Below are 19,141 nucleotides of genomic sequence, written 5' to 3' on the forward strand. Positions count from 1 at the left end.
GAATTGAGTCCAAAACAAAAACACAAAAAACAAAGGTGTTTTTTGTAGATGTGATGAGTGACAGAAATTACAAATTCACGTTGAAACTGAAAAAGGTAGAATTCTGTTTAAGCATGAGCGTCTCTGGGCAAAGAGTTAGGCGCTCAATAAATACTAGTTGATCGTTCACCTAAGACTTCTACTACTCAAATTTTAAATAATAAATTTAGACTGTATATATTCCACGAACTGTTTAAGTAAGACATTCATTCTCTTTACATTTTAAATAACCAGTTTGCTTACCATCTTTTAACCTGTCAGGAAGCGAAGTCACTAAGACAGTTCTCCGAGACGGAATACACATGTGCATACACAGAAAACCCACAAGATAGCAACATCTCTGCAAACACAGTGAAGAGTAAAACCAGGCAAATACGGAGTTCACTGGATGGATACTTTGGATTCAGGTGAGGTGAATCTAAATACAGGATTTGTTTTGTGTTCTACATTTTGAGCACCTGAAAAAAAAAAAACACAGGCGTGTAGTGCTAGGTATTTTACTTTTTCAAGGCAGTGCTATTGTTCTCAACACAACTGCAGGAAGTTCGAATTCTGGATAAAGTCTTTTGCCACAATGTTTCTCTTCCTGGAGGAAAAGTTCTTGCTCCCTTGAAGCAGATAAATATGGAAGGTTGGTGTGCACCGCTGATGGGTTTCTGTGCTCTGCGTTTACGCTCGGAGTGGAAATGGTGCTGTAGAACTTCCATTGCTTTCCACCGATCCTTTCTCCTTAGATCCAGCATAGGCGCCAATAAATGACCCATCCTCACTGAATAGACCGTGGTCACCTTCTCCGTAATCGACTAAGCTGTCAGCACTTTCTGTGGCCTGCATATCCCTGTTAAGGGAGCGAAGGCTTCCTTTGAGAGGTTTTTCATCGCTGTCACTAGAAAATAAAAAAGAAGAATTCGACAAAATCTGATGTGAGGTATTCACGTAAAGCGAGACTCATGCACGAGTGCTAATAGGTTTTTAAGTTTTCCGGATATTCATATTAGCACTGAAGACAAGACAGGTAAATCCTGAATGACCCCTTTCATGAAGTTCTGGAACCCTAGTCTCGAACTCAAGTCTCGGTCTTCTTTCTTTACCCTTGATCCTGCATGTTCCTCCAAATCCCTCCAGAAATGTCTCTCTTGTTCAATCAAATTCTGTTTCTTGTAACCAAAGAACTTTCTTTAGTTTCTAAACTCACGTTTGTTAAATGAGGGAAAAAAAAAAAAACTGGCATTTTTAGAACAGAAATACTACAAGTATCCTACATTCATTTACGCTTTGCCTTCTGTTCTTCAACAAAAGCAAGTCTGAGTTAGTACAAGGTCTATAAAATGATATCGTTTTCTTAATTTCCAGATGATGGGGTTTTTTTAATATCAACTTCCATCACACTAGAAAGCTGTACACCAAATTAGAAGATTTTATAAAATTCTAAAGGAAAATTTGGGAGAAAAATATAATTACTGTGCTATTAGCATTTGACAGTGTGTGGTAGTCACTGGTGCTGGTCATCCACTAGGTCCATATCTCAGCCTGCCGGAAGCGTGGCAGGATCATACTTCACTGCCCTCTGAGTTAGGCATTGCCATGGGACTTTCTTTGGCCAAAGTGAGCAGAGGTGACATGTGTCACTTTCCAGACAGTACTCTGTTTGCCATGTTCCATTTCCTCTGCTGTGCTCCCAAGTGACCAAGATGGCTCAAGCCATCTGTGTTGCACACGCAACTTGAGAAAGAAAAATATATGGTGTTGTTTTCAACAGCAGCGTGACCCAGACTGTCCTGACTCATAGAGTAATTGGCTTCCGAACTGGGCTGCTACAGTTATAAAAGCAAATACGAAGAGAACAAAAAGACAAAATGTGGCATTACCTTAAGGACCAGGCCACAAATAGCGAAGCAACTCTTACCAGAAGCTGGAAAGACGAGAATTCACGTTATGTAACTGTCTCCTTGCATAATTTTCCAGGTAAACATGTAGTTTTGGGGAAACATGATGGAAACTGTATTAACTAACAGGATGCCAGGTGAAAGCTTGCAGGGGATGATTGTACCCGTCTTTTTACAGCAGCAGCAAAATATGAGGGAATGGGTTTTAAATAAGGCATGTCTTCGGTTTTTCCTCGTAAAAATCTATCTTTCAAAAGTATTTTCAACAGTTGCCATAGGCTCTCAGTGATCCCTGCCTTGTGGGATTTGAGTCACAATTTCCTAAATTTGTATAATTCCAAGCTTTTTCTCTTTCTCTCCCTTCAGCCTTTAATGCTCCTTCTCCGTGGAAACTACCTCAGATGGAGGGAAGAAAAATAAGTATAGCGCAAAGTAGACCCTAGAATGAGGCTCAGGTGTACATCAGTTAATGCAGGATGGCTAATCAGAATACTCCACATCCCCGATTATAGTGGTCCAGGGTGAGGCCACTCAGAGCCAATCAAGTCCATTATTTGATATGGATGCTGGTCTCGTGTGCCAGCGGCCATATACGCCTGGAAACTGTAACAGCTCCTTTGGCTGCAGTATACAGAGGACCTGACTGAAAACAGTGGCATCCTAGGAAAGAACAGGTAAGAAAAGAAGAGGTACCTACCTCATTCCAGATTTCTTGCAATTTCTCCTACGTGTGACACACTTTTATACCTTCATAAGTTTGCTCTGGTAGTTAAGAAGAGTAACGCAGTCTTTTTCATCCTTTCCTCCTTTGGAATGGACCCTTCCCACAACTTCTCTTAGGCAGAAATGGTTGCTCCCTTTTCTGCTCTCTTATTCTCTTTCATTAATTACAGTTACTTATTTGCATTGATACTTTTTTCCGCTGAAGACTAGGTGCATCTTGAGGACATGCTCTGTGACTCAATCACCTTTTAGGTACACACCGTAGGTGCACACAGGATACATGTTTATGGGTGTAAACTCCATACAACCTGGGTTCACAATGGCCACGGTGAGGAGAGACTACAAGCTGTTTTGGCTACTCCATCTAGAGCTACTCAATCTAACTAACAATAGTGTCCTCTGCATACCACCTTTCAAGAAAAGTGTCCTAGCACACACGCTACCTAGATAGCGGATACATCCCCCCCTCAGCACAGAGAAATTTTTTTTTTTTTTTTTTTTTTCTGTACGCGGGCCTCTCACTGTTGTGGCCTCTCCTGTTGCGGAGCACAGGCTCCGGACGTGCAGGCTCAGCGGCCATGGCTCACGGGCCCAGCCGCTCCGCGGCATGTGGGATCTTCCTGGACCGGGGCACGAAGCCGTGTCCCCTGCATCGGCAGGCGGACTCTCAACCACTGCGCCACCAGGGAAGCCCAGCACAGAGAAATTTGATTGGGTCACTCAAGGCCCTTTGTTTTCTTTTCTTTTTAAACAAACTATTCTTTATAGGAGTATTAAAATATGGTCCTGTAATCGTTAAGAGGAAACACTTTTTTCTGTTTGTAAGCTGACGATGAATACGTGCTCTGCTGCATTTTTCAATGGAACGTAATGTTTACCTGTATTCACCAAAGGTTTCGTCTTTCACTGACTGAACTTCTGGGTCTGGATGCAGATCTTCCTTTTCTTTTACTGAAAAAAAGGGGGAGGGGAGTAATGCAAGTAATTTTTAAAGACATATTTAACAGGGCTGTTGACAGTGAAAGTCAGGTTTGTTGTGGTCGTACCTATCACCCCTCAGAGTTATCTCTGCGTTCAAATAAAAACAGAAAAAGGAGTCTCTGGCTTGTCGTCATTTGCCATCAGAGTTGCAGGCTGCTGCAGATATGCACACAAGTAATGTAGTGTTATGTGGGCAACACGTCGTACTGGAAGAGTCCATAACTTGGTTATGGTCTCTTAATGAAGACCAAATTATATACATTTTACTATCCTAAACTTTTTGAAGATGTCATTGGCTGATAGCAGCTCTATAAAGTACAGGGAATTAAGAAAAAGTCAGTCATTCGGTGGTTCTCTCTCTCTCACTCCAAACTGCCTCAGTAAGCAGAATATTCCAGTCTATAATGACAGAATAAAGTAGATTTATTCTGCATCGTGGGATACAGGCCAAGGAGGCTCTTGCTTCACTTTACCAGGAAAAAACTCAAACTAGAATCCTTCTTCGTGGCACTTTTTACTACTACTTGCCGAGACCTGAGAGTCTCTCTTAGTTGTCCTGAAAATGAAATGCTGACTTGTTTTGTTTTTCTTTTCTGGGTACGATTTGAAGAAGCTTCTTCAGAATTTGGATAGGGCAACATTTCACAAATGACAATTCGTTAGCACACTCAAAAGGAAATGCTCTCTCTCTTTAAAGTTTCCAGTTAATTACCTAGAGCGTTCATGACTCATTAAAAATCTAATTCTTAACAAATTCAGTCTAAACAAGAAAAAACATGTATAATGGCATAAATTCTGTGTAACTTTACAATTTAGAAATTATTCTCTTGTTTGATGGTGCAGTATACATCAGGGGCTCCCCAAAATATTTTGCTGGATGAATCGTAAGCCAGTAAAGAATTTCACACTGATCTGAACATCAACAAACGAATAGCACTGGGATCTAAATCCTTCCCCCTATGTAAAAGCATCACGAATGCTAAAATAACAGTAACAACAGAACATGTATATCTGAAAAAGGCAAACGAAATTTGGAAATTGAATGAAATTAAGCCAAGCCAGATATTAATTAATAATTAATTAATTCAAGAGGCAGTGTATCCGATATATGTCATGGTAATAAGAAGTGCGTTCCCGGCACTGGTTAAGTTTAACACAGTTGACTAGCAGAGCCAGTACTATAGAATGGACTAATGCAAAACATCTCTGGGTCATGAATGTGTAGAGAGGCGTACTATAAACGGGTCCTTCTTTAGACATTAAAATATATGTGTGTGACTTAGTAACAGGTCTTACCAACATCTGTGATACTTTACAGATAGAAAATAGAAGCTTGGAAGATAGTATATGTCTCCCTAGAGCCTATTTTATATACTAGGAACAAGAAAGCAACCAACTAGAGATAACATTCTAGACCCCACGTATTCCCTTCGGTTAGTTAATATAGGAATTTTTCCCCCCTCTCAGTATACTGTACACCTAATGTTCTAATATCAATTTGACTTAAATGTGTAATTAAAAAAAATTAAAGATGTCTCTGAAGATGGCCCCCGAGAAATTAAAGACAATTTAATAAAATTCAAAGTCATATTAAGAAACAACTTTACCTGAGTACTTTCCACCTTTGTTCCTCTTCACAAAGCAAACAGTCAACAACATTAGCGTGAGAAGAGCAATCGCACACATCAATCCAATAAACCAGCCTTGTGTGGAGATGTCATCATATAAACCAGCATATTCTGTTGTACAAAGAGAAGTCACACGCTGAGCGCTAGAAACGGTCTTTGGAATTATGCCCTTCTGGGGAAAATTAAACACCATTTTTAAATGTACAAAATAGCATCAATTTTACTTTTTCCTTGGAGTGACCCTAGAGGGAATGTGATTCGAAGGACATTTCATTGGGAGAATACTGATAAATCATTTAATCATTTTTTAGAAAGGGCCCTCTCAAATTGCGTTTGATTCTGTGGATGAAAACCAAAGAGAGACAGTAGAGACAGATGCAGTTAAATACAGCAGCAACAGCAAGCAAGCAAAAGCACAGGCTGCCTCGGTTACATGCAGGTTGCTATGGAGACGCTGGGGTTTTGGTTGTGGTTTTCTTTTGGGTTTCTGTTATTAACACACGTTAATTAGCAGCAGACATTCTTAGGCAACTACTCTGGTAAAAACAGTAAGGGGTAACTCGGACCTTGGTGAAGCATTTTTTGTTTTGACAATTTTAAAATGCTATGCCAGAACAAATGGAAACTACTGTTGTTATAGCTAACATACTTCGTATTTTTATCTTTAATATAGGAAGTATGTAACATTAAATAATCTACGGAACACAGATGTATTGTCTAAGATGGCTCCAAACAGAGTCTCATTTCTCACCTCTCCCTCTTGTCTCAATTACATCTTCAAAAATGCTATTGTTATCAACCCAATTCTTAGTCAATAGGCGAACTATATGTTCAGCTCCCGGCTCAAATGTCTCTACTGGGTGAATCTTTTGAGTAAGATTTACTCCTTCTGATATCTTCCCGACACGTTTACCTAAGAAACGTACACAGTTAAATCATACGAATTGTCATCACTGAAAAGTAGGACATGAAAAGTAAAAAAGTATTGTTATTTGAGACGAATAAGAGAGCCCTTTGTAGCATTTTTTCCCTCAGTTTCTGAATTATCAGGAGATCAAGAAAAGCAACGTTTCAAGATTTTCATTTTTAATATACTGATACGGAGTAAATGAAATGAACTGAATTCATGTCCTTTTAAGACGATGCACTTACTTATTAATGAAGTGATAACTATAAATCCACCTGGTCATATGAATGGTTTAAAACCAAACGCAGACTTCAAAAAGCTATACAATGTCATCGTTGCCATTTGGACTTTCACAAACCTATAGCAGGGCCGGAATATGGCAATTTTGGCTTATCAGTGAAAGCGTACGGCATTAAAGTCTTAACTCTGTGTTATTACTTCTTTTTGCTTTGGTTGTCTTCATAAATATTGGTGGAAGAGCATCACAGTATGCTCGTATATCAAATATTTGAAAATTGTAGGAACTTAAGCTACATAAAAGTGCAGGTTTACAGGTACATTTAAATGAAATGCATTGAGATTTTCAAAGTGAGAAATTTACACGTTTCAAAAGACACGTGAATATGTCAATATATTAATTGTAAAATATCAGCAGATAAAAATATGACTCAAGTGTCATCAAAATATACATTTAATGTCTAATACTGTAACAAAATACCTAAAAATATTTTTTCCTTTGGAGCCATACTTTTGCTAAGAATTAACTCAATTAAATAAATGTAAACCAAGAAATGTTAACACGTTATATTGAAAATGAAATATATTCCATGTTGAGAATATTAGGAGTCATTACACTGTTTTAAGTGAGAATGTGTCACACGTTAAAATTTAGTTACAACTTTTCACCACGGAGTAAAAATTGATTAAATAGTTACTGATAACACAAGGAGCGTTAAATGAATGGCACCATGGGAAAAATAAGACCAGTTATATTAGCTGAAGAAAGCCTTCAAGATTGAGCACCATTGAAACAAAACACAATTAATTTTGCCCTTGAAAAACAGAAATTTAGTGTTACATTAAGTAGCGCAAGCTTTTGAAAAATAGAGCAAAGCAAGTGTTTTATTCAAACCAGTAGTGACACAAAAAAGAATATTTCTGATTAACTCCATTTTTTCCCCCAGTTAGATTATGGAATGTGAGCCACCTGAAACTCAGAATGACAACCAGAAAATGATGGGGGAAAAAAATGCTCGTGTATCAAATCCCATTCTCTGATTTAATGCCAGATGACCTTCAAATGTGCCATCTATGCAAAGAGAAGAAAGATACACAGAAATGCATTCCAATTTGCACAGAAGTTATCATTTTTAGAGTATTTAGTGATAGCAAGATGGATTTCCTCAATAGAAATATATATATACATATATATATATTTTTTTTCTCTCTCTTTTTCTCAAAGATCATGCCGAAATTGAGTGGCAGAAGGAGATTACAGTTTCTTTCCTGTAAATATGGCAAGATAGGCCTATAGAAGAAAAATCAGTGTCAACTAGGGAAGGGGACAGTAGCTGAAAATGCAGGATCCTGAAAAAGAGCACAAACATACTAATAAGAAACATTTTCAAATTACAATACATGAGTGAAGAAATCTGCTGTAAAACACTCAAGCACATTAGTTATATCTTTTTTTTTTTTTTGCGGTACGCGGGCCTCTGCCTGCTGCGGCTGAGCGCAGGCTCCGGACGCGCAGGCTCAGCGCCCATGGCTCACGGGCCTAGCCGCTCCGCGGCATGTGGGATCTTCCCGGACTGGGGCACGAACCCGTGTCCCTGCATCGGCAGGCGGACTCTCAACCACTGCGCCACCAGGGAAGCCCTAGTTATATCTTTAATTTGCAGAAAAGATGTAGTGTCATTTATAAAACCACATCAACAGCATTTTCTACCCTCTGAAAAGAGTTTGTCAAACATAAACACAACCAAGCCCAAATTCTCCAAGTATCTCCATAGATACTGGAACGCCTAACTATTGTAAGGCAATTTTGTGAATTTCTTTTCTTACATGCTTCAAATTGGCAGGAATGGGATTAGCATTTCTGACACATACCAGGGTCTTGGTCCTAAGAAACAACAAACAAAAAACCCTCTCCATGCCCTAAATTCTGTTTTAGAAAATACGAAAGTTGCATGTTTACATTACCACTATTCTGACTTATTTTCTTTGTGTTGAACACTTGATATCCGTTTGAACTCTTGAGAAATAAGAACCTTTTAGTTACTAGAAAGTTTTCAATCACCATCTTTAAATCTACCTCTTAGGAGTAAGTAAATGAGTTCTTCATTTCACTTGGTGTCTAATTCATCCTTGGGAATAACTTGTGGGTTTTGGGGGAGAAACCATTTTGAATATATACATATATATTTTTTCCCCATAAAAGGGAGTTTGGAGTATAGGGAGTCTGAGGAAAACATAAACTCTTCATTATTTAGCTAAAGTAGGAACAAAATGAGAGGAAGAAACAAACTGACAATAAAGGTCACAGCATATAACCATTCACACAAACCCATTGATTTTATACTGATTCACAAACTTCAATACATTTCCATATGTATCTTTTATAAATGATAGACAATTCAATTTTCATTTTCTTTTTCCATAGTCTAAAAATTGGGAACGCATCCAGAACAGCGGACACGTACTCCGCTGACCCATAAATGACTTATTTCTATTTCCCTTCCTACCATCTCCCATTTCCTTTTGCCTGCCTCAGATATCCCTCTAAGTCTGATGGGCTTGAATTCTACACAAGGCCCTCTTTTTAAACTTATTAGTGTGTATATCCATTCCTCCAATCCATTTCCCTTTCTTGTTCTACCTTCTTATTTTCTCTCCTGATGCCCTGTTGATAACATAGAAAGCTTAGTAAAAATACCGCTAAAATCATAATTGGAGAAATAATTTGGGAAGGGAAATGGCCTGAGTTGGGAAAAAAAAAAGAAGTGCAATTGCATTAGGGGAATTGTACAAATGAAACCAGAGATTTATGAGCCATTTTCAAGCTAGTTACTTGGCATCAACCAGTAGAGAGTAAACTAAAATTGAAATATGAATCGATGTATATATGAGTCATGACACGGAGGTGAAATGTCTTAGATCAGCGTTGCTGATCAGCATTGCAAAACGTCTACCAGTGCAAGAGACAAAAATTTTCCCGTGTGGAAACATTTCCACCAGAAAAATATCCCTCTACTAATCTTACGAGTAACTTTTTGACCTTATATCCCCCATTTTAATTAAGCAAAATTATAGTTCCTGACCTTATATACACTAAGGCTATAGTTTGATTACTGATGTGTAGAAGTTCATACATTGAGTCAATGTGAACTTTAGAAACAAGATAAATAAATTCTCTACGTCAGTGGAAAACAGAAGGTCAGACAGATTGAGATCACAATCATTTCTAATTTACAGTGACGAGCACGATGCAGCCCTTTCAGAGCAGTTTAAAACATAGCACGCATAAACCTCCTGTACTTACTCCCTTCTCCTAAGGTGGAGCTTTCCTCAGTGATGGGTTTTCCACAGCCCTTTGAAGTGCAAGCCCTCAAGTAGAATTTGTACTTGGTAGTTGCACTGAGGTTTGAGAGACGCCAGCTGGGCTTTGATGGAGTTGTAATGTTGATATCATTTAGTTCTCCAATCTCATAGGTGTCATTTACTAAAGAAATAAACAGGCATATCAACGGCTCAAATTTCACAAATTTCACTTGACCATTCAAGTTATGTTGTCTCTTATTTTTGCTTCTAGGTATGCTTGTGGTCTGCAAGATATTATCTTAATTATTCAGAGCTATCAACTTACTTAATTCTCTGAGGTAGATGTAATTATTATGATGTATTATACATGAGAAAATTAAGGTCTAGCAACAAGAAACACCTTGCCTAGACCTAGAGCCACTAACTGGCAAACTGGGATTTGAATCCAAACTACAGCCTTGTAACTCCAGAGCCCATGTTCTTAATCACTATGGCATACTGGAAAATCACTCCAGCTTTACCACACCTATTTAAAATGATGAACTTTCCCCCATTATTATATTTCCATTGTGTCCTTAAGTAGTTTTTAATCTTCTGGTGTGATAATTTGGACAATGATCTACATATGTCTTCTATAGTTTCTGGTTTAATATGGGGCACCAAATAAGCGCTCACATATGCAGACTCAAGAAACCGATAAATTACACATTTTTAAATATCTGCTGTATTCTAAGCACTATGTACAGTGATATATGGAAAAAGATGATTTAGACAGTGCCTTTCAAAGAATCTGCCACATAGCAAGATCATGGTAGTTGTGCAAGGGCCCAAAGCACTGTAAGATTGCCGTAAGAATAATCCAGGAGATGAAATGGTATTTCCAAAACTGTGCAGCTGTTAGTGGTAAGAAAACGACTAGAATAAACACTCCTGACTCTCGGTCCAAGAGACCATAAAAAAATACATTTACTCTTTAACATAAAAATGCCTCCATCGGTCTATATAATGCAACGATATGAATGGAAATGAGAAAGAAACTAATAATCCAAACACAGGAAAGAAGAAAGTAAAATAATCACCATTTGTAGATTATTGGAGAGCATTCCTGTAAAATACCACCAATCAATTGAAAAACTACCACAATCAACATAAGAATTCAGGAAAGTACAGAGAGAGCTCTCATATACACACTCGAAAACTATTTACAACATATACGAGCCACAAAAATATATAAGCCACCTAAAAATATCTCAATCACTTAATATTGAGAGCAGAATAAGTATATATCATTTCATTAAAAAATCCACATATCAAGTAGTATAGTAACCACTGCAATTGTTACTATTTCAGCCTTTTCTCTATACATTCTAAGAACTTGTTTTAAAAATAAATTTATATATGATATACAGATCAGCATGAAGGTTGGAATTTAATGTTGAGTTTCTTCATTACGAGGATAAAGGTAAGGCATATCTTTATCAAGCAAAGTGACATTTGGAAAGTCTTCAAATATTTCTTCAGTGCTTTGTACATGCTTGAAATCCAGTTCATGGAACAGTGTAGGCTTTACAGTTCAGCATCTAGAATGCCCGAGCTGGGTCTGAATCCTTGTGTAACACTTATTTTACTCCACAGCTCTCTGTAAGTGAGCTCTATATGCTTCTCATCCATCAAGTAGTGATGGTACATACCTCATAGATTTCCTCTTTCAATGAAAAAAAAATGCAGGGAGAATTCTTAGTACTTACTCATCCTGCTATATACCAAACACTCAAAGACGCTAAAATGCTGCCTCTATTAGGGTTATGGCTGTATCCATTTAATCATAGGTACCTGAAAGAGAATAGGCCATCAGAAGCTAAAGCTGGTACCTGACCTGAATTGCTGCAAGCCTTGAACTGACTGATGGCAGTTCAGGGCTATGATCAAGCTGACTTTTGCAAGCAGTGCAGACTGGGTTTCTATAGTCCTGGTGTTTTTGTTGTTTAGGAATTCATGTCTTCAAAGTTTAAATTTTTTCTATGAGCTCAGTCCCCTAATTTCCATTTTGAGGTGATGCCTAGATTTGAAAACTACTTAAGATGGGAGGCGTTATGATTAAAATGAGCTGATTTCATCCAAACATGTTTGTTTGATTTTTTTTAACCTAACGGCACAGCAGCATAGGGGGAGAGCCTAGGATAATGGTCCAAAGACAGCTCCTTGGTTCTCTCAATATTACATGACTGTACCACTGGGCTACCAATAGAGGATTCTCAAATACAAACAGATGCAGGGTTGAGATTGGAAACATGCACAAAGACAGAACAGGCAGTGTAGTGTGGAGGTTAGTGCGCTTTGAATCTCCACTACATCATTAAGTTTTTCTTTGTGTATTTCCTAATGCTCAAGGCCTCTTATATATACGTATTAAATGCATGTTTTCTTAACATACTGCTTTTCTTCTAAAACAGGAATTGGCAAACCTTTCCGAAAAGGACTAGATTGTAAATATTTTAGCCTTTGTGGGCTATGCAATCTTTGCGGCAACTACTCAGCTTTGCCACTTTAGTGAGAAAGCAGCTATAGACAAATTTGAGTGAGTGGACATGGCCGTGTTGCAATAAAACGTTCTTTATACAAACAGGCAGCAGGCTGGATTTGGTCTGCCAGCCGGTTTACAAACCCCTGTGCTGTAAAGGAAGTATGCCAGCTTACAAAGCATGAATTGGATTCTCAGCATGGTAAACCAAGTACACAACCAGGAAAAATGAAACATCACTAGGCAAATCCAGTTCAAATATGTACTTACTTATCTGGTACTGTAACAGATAGCCAGTTAAGTTTCCATTTAATTTCTTAGGTAGTCCCCAGGATAAAGTGGCAGTGTCTTTATCAACTTTGATGACCTTGAGAAAAGTTGGCTTTTCAGGTACTGGAAAACACAAGGTCAACAAGAGACACCCCAAAATTGGTAAATTTCTTTTAAAAAATTCCAGTTTATTAAATTGAGAAGCTAACTCATATGACGTAAGTACAGATTAACTAACTAATAAGGGAGGAAATGTCTTGGCCATTGGGATATTTACTTTGTTATTTATTTTAAATTGTTATTTATTTAAAAGTTGGATATTTAATTCATTAAATATATCGTTATTCTACATTGTTATTCTCTCACCTCCTTCTGGTGTGTGAAATATATAAGGCTCACTCTCTGGACCAGCTCCTTTGGAATTATAGGCTAAGACCGTTAAGTGAAATTCACTAAAGGCATCTAGGGAAGGAACCATTCCATAGTTTCTTTGTCCTGAAAATCTCAGAATGTTTACTTCTTTGGGATATGTTCTTCCATCCAACAGACTTTTTGTTTTCCACCAATTTACCTGCAATGAAAACAGGAACGCTTTAACACATCAGCCGTGGTGGTACATTCTCTTTTGGCTTCTTCTGGAATCAGTTCTTATTTACAGGAAATCTATTAATTCCACAGTGAGAAGAAGAAAATCTATGATAAAAACCTGATATCCTTTCAGATGTCCATGTACTCTTTCCTTTGGAATTGTTGACCAGGTAACTTTAACTAATGTGCTGTTTATCACATCCACCCCGTGGATCACTGGAGCTGCATCAGGATCTGTTAAGCACATAAGAAGGATTAGCTTTCAATAATCTCCAAGCACGATCGTTAAGATCATTCCCAAAAGGCGATCTTTCATGTTTTTTAATCTGAGGAAAACACTTGTCTCAAATCAATTGCAAATGGAACCAAGAGTTTCTCATTACAGAAGAGTTTCAGGGTCCAAATAGGTTTCTAGAGAAGAGGAGAGCCTGGACCACACTGAGAAAAGACCCCTTTCAGATGGATACAGTGTGGGCAATGTAACTGGAAACAGTGGCCAGTAAAATCTTCTGTGAGCATCTGCCTCTGGAAACATGTGAGCTAGACTAATAATATAACTAAAATTACTTGGGAGTTCGATGAATCTAATATTCATAAGAAGAGCTGACATTAATTGAGCATATTCTGTGTGTCAGACACTGTGCTGAGGGCCTATACTGGATTGGCTCACGTCATTGTTAGAACAACCCTATAAAGTGGTATTATTATCCCCATTCTACAGGAGAGCTAACTACACGCGAATAAACCAAACCCACCGCAGCCAAAACTAATATATTAGTTCACAGTGAGAAGCCCTGTGTAGTGAGAATTTAGGTAGCAGGTGAACTAGACCTTCTTCTATTCTTGGATCGAAATATGACTTTGGATACTGCAAGAACAATGAGAATAACTCCTACCATGTACGGATTTGGAATGCTGTACAGCATTTCCTTTTTCCAATAATTTGCAGCTGTTATTATGGTGTAAATATGTAATAATAAGATCGTATCACCAGTACCTCAAAACTGCGTGTGTGTGTGTGTGTGTGCGCACACGTGAGATTCCATGTGCAAATCTGGGTGTGCACCTCACCTTCGTTAGGAAGGCTCCAGCTCTGAGGCCAGGGTGCGACAGCAGACAGCTGTTAGCAAGTCCTTGACAAGTAAGGGCAGATGTGATTGGAAACCTTATGGCAGTTACGTTGCTGAACTGTGGGCACTGCTGATTCCAAGTCTTTGATTTTCATGATAGAAATAGCTTTTTTGGGAAACTGAATACAATTAAACCTTTCAACATTCTTCCTTATCACCCTATACTGATCAACTCTCCTGCAGTCAACCCTGGAGTAAAAACCGTGTGTTAGATGTCTTTCTATCTCCTACAGCTAGTACATCCACTTTGCACGCAGTAGTCGCTCAAAAATATTCATCGACAGAGTGTAATATACTTGAGAGCAACTATTCTTAAGTACTTGGGGTTTCAGGTGCACCACTTACAGTCTTCTCCAGAATACAGAATCACTGACTGAGGCTCAGGGCCAGAGCCCAGGTGATTGATGGCTTGGACCTGGACATCATATGGAGCATAGACAGCAGACGTCATCACCCGCAGGGTGTGGTTTGTGACTGTTTCTTCCTCCCACTCCACCGGGGCTCCCTGTGGTTTCCAGGTCACTCTGTACTCCAGTCCAGGTCCATTCTGCTCCATGGGTTTCAGAGGCTAAAACAGAAGGCCACACTCATCCCGTGTGATCACAGATATGCCGAGTCAGAGACACAGAAGCCACCCTAAGTGGCCCAAGAAACGCTGCAATACAGGTATCATTTCTTGGGAGATCTTCAATCCCCCTCTTTGGTTTGGAAATACTTGTGAAAAATGTGGTCATTCTGTAAACTTAACCTTGAAAGTTACTCCCTTACCTCCCCAAGTAGAGACTCTCACAATTTAGATGCCTGGATTATGCCTAACAGTTCACATATGAAAGAATTTACTAAGAGATTCCACAGAGGGTTTTAGCTTTTCTTTACACTTTGTTCTATATTCTGTTTTGGTGTTTTTTTCACTCGCAAAGAAGTTGCAGAAATAAAAAGGACATGGCCATGAATTCCAGGGATGTAAATGGGATATTTCCATGGCTTTTCAGTCAGAATTCTTTCTACCTGACTCCATCCATCCTCCTCCAGCTTCCTTCCAAGAGAAGAGAGAGAGCAAGTAAATATTTTTGGATAATATGCATTTTTATACATTAGTACCCAGAAGGTGTACTCCTCTCTACAATAAAATATTTCCCCAGCTCCTTGCCCATTCTCTTTCTTTTACGAGAAAGCGCTTCCCACCCTCCACTTTATTTTGCTGTATAGAAATAGATAGTGGAGGAATTTCTCATATAGGAAAATTGGTTATTTCCATTCCAGTTTTTAATCGAACAGTAGTTTAATTCAAAAAACATCAATGTGATTTAAACCATCTGTTTAATATCATAAAAATGGGAATGTGCATTTAAGTGAATCAGTTATATAGAATACATAAAAATGTGATTTTAGTCATAGATCTATAAGGGTCACTTATATAAATAGTAGTTTTGTCTGTATATGCAAGTGACTCAATAATATCATATATCATATCATAATACCATATCACATATAATAATATGTATCATATATCATAGTGTTCTTACAGAATTTACAGTGGTTCTGGACTCAGTCTACTTTACTAAAATACTTGTTAGACGGATCGGATGGAATTAAGTTGAAAGTATACACTAAGTCAGCAAAATAATTTCAAGTCTATGCTTATTCCAGGGTGAATACTTTAAATTAGCTAGGAGGAAAAAAAATCAAAACAAAAACTTTCTGAGATTTTCATAGTCATTGTTTATGTTTTGCTTTCCAAGTTTTGCCCCAAGATATTTTCTACTCTCATATAGGTAGAAATTCACCGGAGGCTTTAGCATTGCCCGGATAAATCAGGCCACAAGCTTTTAGTTCCATGCTACAATCTGCAATTACAGCTTCCTTCAGTCCCAGCTGACAATAAATGTGTACAAATACTATTATTCAATTTACACATGTTTTGCTTCAAGAAAAATAGTTACATTTGATAAAGCTCTCTGGAAAAATTTAAAACTAACTGTGCCACCAGAGGCAACATTTTTAAGAAAAATCTTACCTCAATCGCCAGCCTCCTTGGTGCCTAGGCTCTCAAAGAAACTGCAGGAATACTTTGTATTTGGCTTTCAGACAGTGGACAACAAAACCTCAGCAAATTCTCAGATAGGCCCCCACTAAAGATAACAGACCAGAGGAGCAATACGGAGCCAGGGAGGTGAGTGGTGGGGAAAGACCACCAGCCTCCCCTCTGCTCATGAAGCTGCTCGGAAGGAAGGAACCTCTATAAAAGAGGTTCTTAACTTGATGGCTAGGCATCTCTAGATGGGGTCCATGAGTGCCCTTCAAAGGATCTGAAAAGCCGTGAAACTGTTAGGAAAACTTTCTATGTATAACTTTCTAGAGCAAAACTCTACTTCTATCGTATTTTCAAAGAGATCTATGAACAAAGCAAAGGTTATAATGACTCATCTAGAAACCGGACGCATTTTCTGTACTGCCTAAATTCATTTTAAAGGTGGTGGACTTTCTTATTATACTTGCAGTAGAAATAATAAACCCTAGGTCCTTTAGGAGTGAAACAACTTGGCTGTGATCATATAATCAGGTAACTGAAGCAGTTCCTCTTTCCCGAACATTAGTGAATTGGGTTTTTGTTTTGTTTTTGTTCATCTGTTTTCTGGAGTCTTTGAGATTAGAAATTTGCTATTTTATAGAAGTTCAAATTTAACATAAATAAATTTACATCTAAGAACAAAGGGAAAAGTCAAGCAAAACTCATCATGGAATAATTATTTAACCAATCAGGGTGCAGTGGGCTCTTTTTCTCTGTTTTGAGGGATAGGATATTATCATTTTTAACACTTAAAACATGTGAGTGTGGGCTTCCCTGGTGGCGCAGTGGTTGGGAGTCCGCCTGCCGATGCAGGGGACACGGGTTCGTGCCCCGGTCCAGGAAGATCCCATGTGCCGCGGAGCGGCTGGGCCCGTGAGCCACGGCTGCTGAGCCTGCGCGTCCGGAGCCTGTGCTCCGCAACGGGAGAGGCCACAGCAGTGAGAGGCCCGAGTACCGCAAAAAAAAAAAACATGTGAGTGAGTCATGACCTACCTAATACAAGAGAAGTGAATCTTAGAAGATAATGCTAACTAAAAAGACTAGTTCTATCCATAAGTTCAAATTTAATACATTAAAAAAATTTTTGTATCCTTAATATTTAATGTGACACATTTATAAAGATAATTCATATATAATAGAACATGAGCTAAATAAACTGAAATTCATTTTTGACTGTAATATAAGGTTCACCCGTTCAATGAGTAAATGCATATTCATTAACAAGCTACATACAAAAGTCTGTATATTATTTTCCTCCACTGAATTTTTCAAAATGGTATTGTTTTATTTCTCATGTATTTGCTTATCGTCTGTCTCTCCAACTAGATTATACATTCCAGGAGAACAAAGACTTTTTTTTAATTGCCATAAATAAACCAAGGACCTCATAATACATTACTTTTATTCACATTTAATGCTAAAAAGAAAACATAAAACAAACAAAAATTAGGGACAACTAGTCTGTTCCTATTTAACCCTTTTGTGAAAGATTTTTTTTTTTTTTAAACAAATTGCTTCTCTCTGGTCATTATCTTGTAGACAGGAATTATTTCGTGCGTCAGTCTTTGGATGGGATCTGGTAATACGTTCACAGTATGCGCTTGTCAACTTGGGGAATTATCTGGCATTTAACTCCTTTTTACACGATAATCGATGGCAAAACAGTAACTGATGAGTAAATGTACTTAAACTTCACTGTTTGTGCTTATAGTTGTTAGATCTCTGACATTTCAAAATGATATGAAACACAATGGAATATATTATGAATATAATTGTCAACATAGTTCCAAATCTGAGTACTTTCTTCCTCTGGTCAATTAATTACTAAATTACATGTCATTTACTCTTCAAAGACAAATTGTAAACACTTTCATGGTATAATCCCATTCTTCCAAGAAGAGAGCATTAGTAATCAGTCTTATATATCTTTGGGGTGGGGGAGAAGAGTGATTTATGAATAAGATCATCAGTAAGAAGGACTGCAGATGCCTGCCCCCTTTTCATTACTGACTCAGGGCATGGCATCTGGATAAGGTCACTAAACTGACAGTCCCAGCTTCTCTGGACAGAATGTAATGCTGATACCATGGAGCTACTGTAGCCCTCCCAGAGGAGTGGTGAGGATTAAGGAGCTAATGTTAGTGGAAAATGGTATACTTCTTTGAGGATCTGACCTGGTAATGATACACTATTACTGTCATCTAATGCATCAGTCATATCATCTCTCTTACAGAAATTTCCATGGAATTTAAAAGAAGAAGAGATACTCTAAAAGAATAAGATATTAATATAATTTAAAATTCTAAATTAAATAATCAGGACAATGTGGTAGCAGCTATTTATGGCCACATATTCAAGAAAATAATATTCTTGAATATATTTAGTTTCTGTATATTACCAATTTTTGTTTCAAATGTGTAAAACTTAATTTCACTGAAATGGGAATAAAGGGTTAGTTTTGACATAAAATTATTGACTACATATTTTGCAGGTATGGGCAATGTTGTCATATAAGACCAATATATGATGAAGAAAAAAGGAAATCAAACTTTGTACGTTCTAAAATTCTTCAGAAAATCACATCTGAAACGAGGTGTGGAAATAAATTAATATATTCCAGCATACATTCAAAAATGTTTCTAAAATTCAATGAACTCAATGTCAGAAAACTATTATTAATCAGAATCTTTGGATGGCAATCTACTTTCAAGTAAGTTAAAATACTTGTTCATCAAACATGTCAAAATAATAGAAGGGGAAAACAGCTTTCCACCGTTACGGAAGAAATTTAGAAATGACATTCAAAAAAATTAAAGTCATCTGAGCAGATATAAGATTTTATGCCAAATTCAAGGAG

The 19,141-nt window shown here is 37.8% G+C and overlaps 1 protein-coding gene across 3 annotated transcripts in view; it reads right to left on the reverse strand.

Moving 5' to 3' along the window:
• Window positions 1–708: 708 nt before the first annotated feature.
• The window catches only part of CHL1 (cell adhesion molecule L1 like), an 80,291-nt gene continuing 61,858 nt past the window's right edge, over window positions 709–19,141 (reverse strand). For 2 of the 3 annotated variants that reach the window (XM_065884907.1, XM_065884906.1), the window contains 9 exons: window positions 14,559–14,781; window positions 13,202–13,317; window positions 12,862–13,066; window positions 12,496–12,618; window positions 9,706–9,885; window positions 6,009–6,170; window positions 5,237–5,368; window positions 3,527–3,599; window positions 709–925 (listed from right to left, as the gene is read on the reverse strand). In XM_065884907.1, the coding sequence (XP_065740979.1) occupies window positions 709–925; window positions 3,527–3,599; window positions 5,237–5,368; window positions 6,009–6,170; window positions 9,706–9,885; window positions 12,496–12,618; window positions 12,862–13,066; window positions 13,202–13,317; window positions 14,559–14,781 (1,431 nt within the window). The remainder of the gene's footprint in view (window positions 926–3,526; window positions 3,600–5,236; window positions 5,369–6,008; window positions 6,171–9,705; window positions 9,886–12,495; window positions 12,619–12,861; window positions 13,067–13,201; window positions 13,318–14,558; window positions 14,782–19,141) is intronic. The other variant, XM_065884908.1, reaches the window with a different exon arrangement.

This window comes from Phocoena phocoena, chromosome 10 (assembly GCF_963924675.1).
Source record: "Phocoena phocoena chromosome 10, mPhoPho1.1, whole genome shotgun sequence".
In the NCBI taxonomy this organism is placed as follows: Eukaryota; Metazoa; Chordata; class Mammalia; order Artiodactyla; family Phocoenidae; genus Phocoena; species Phocoena phocoena.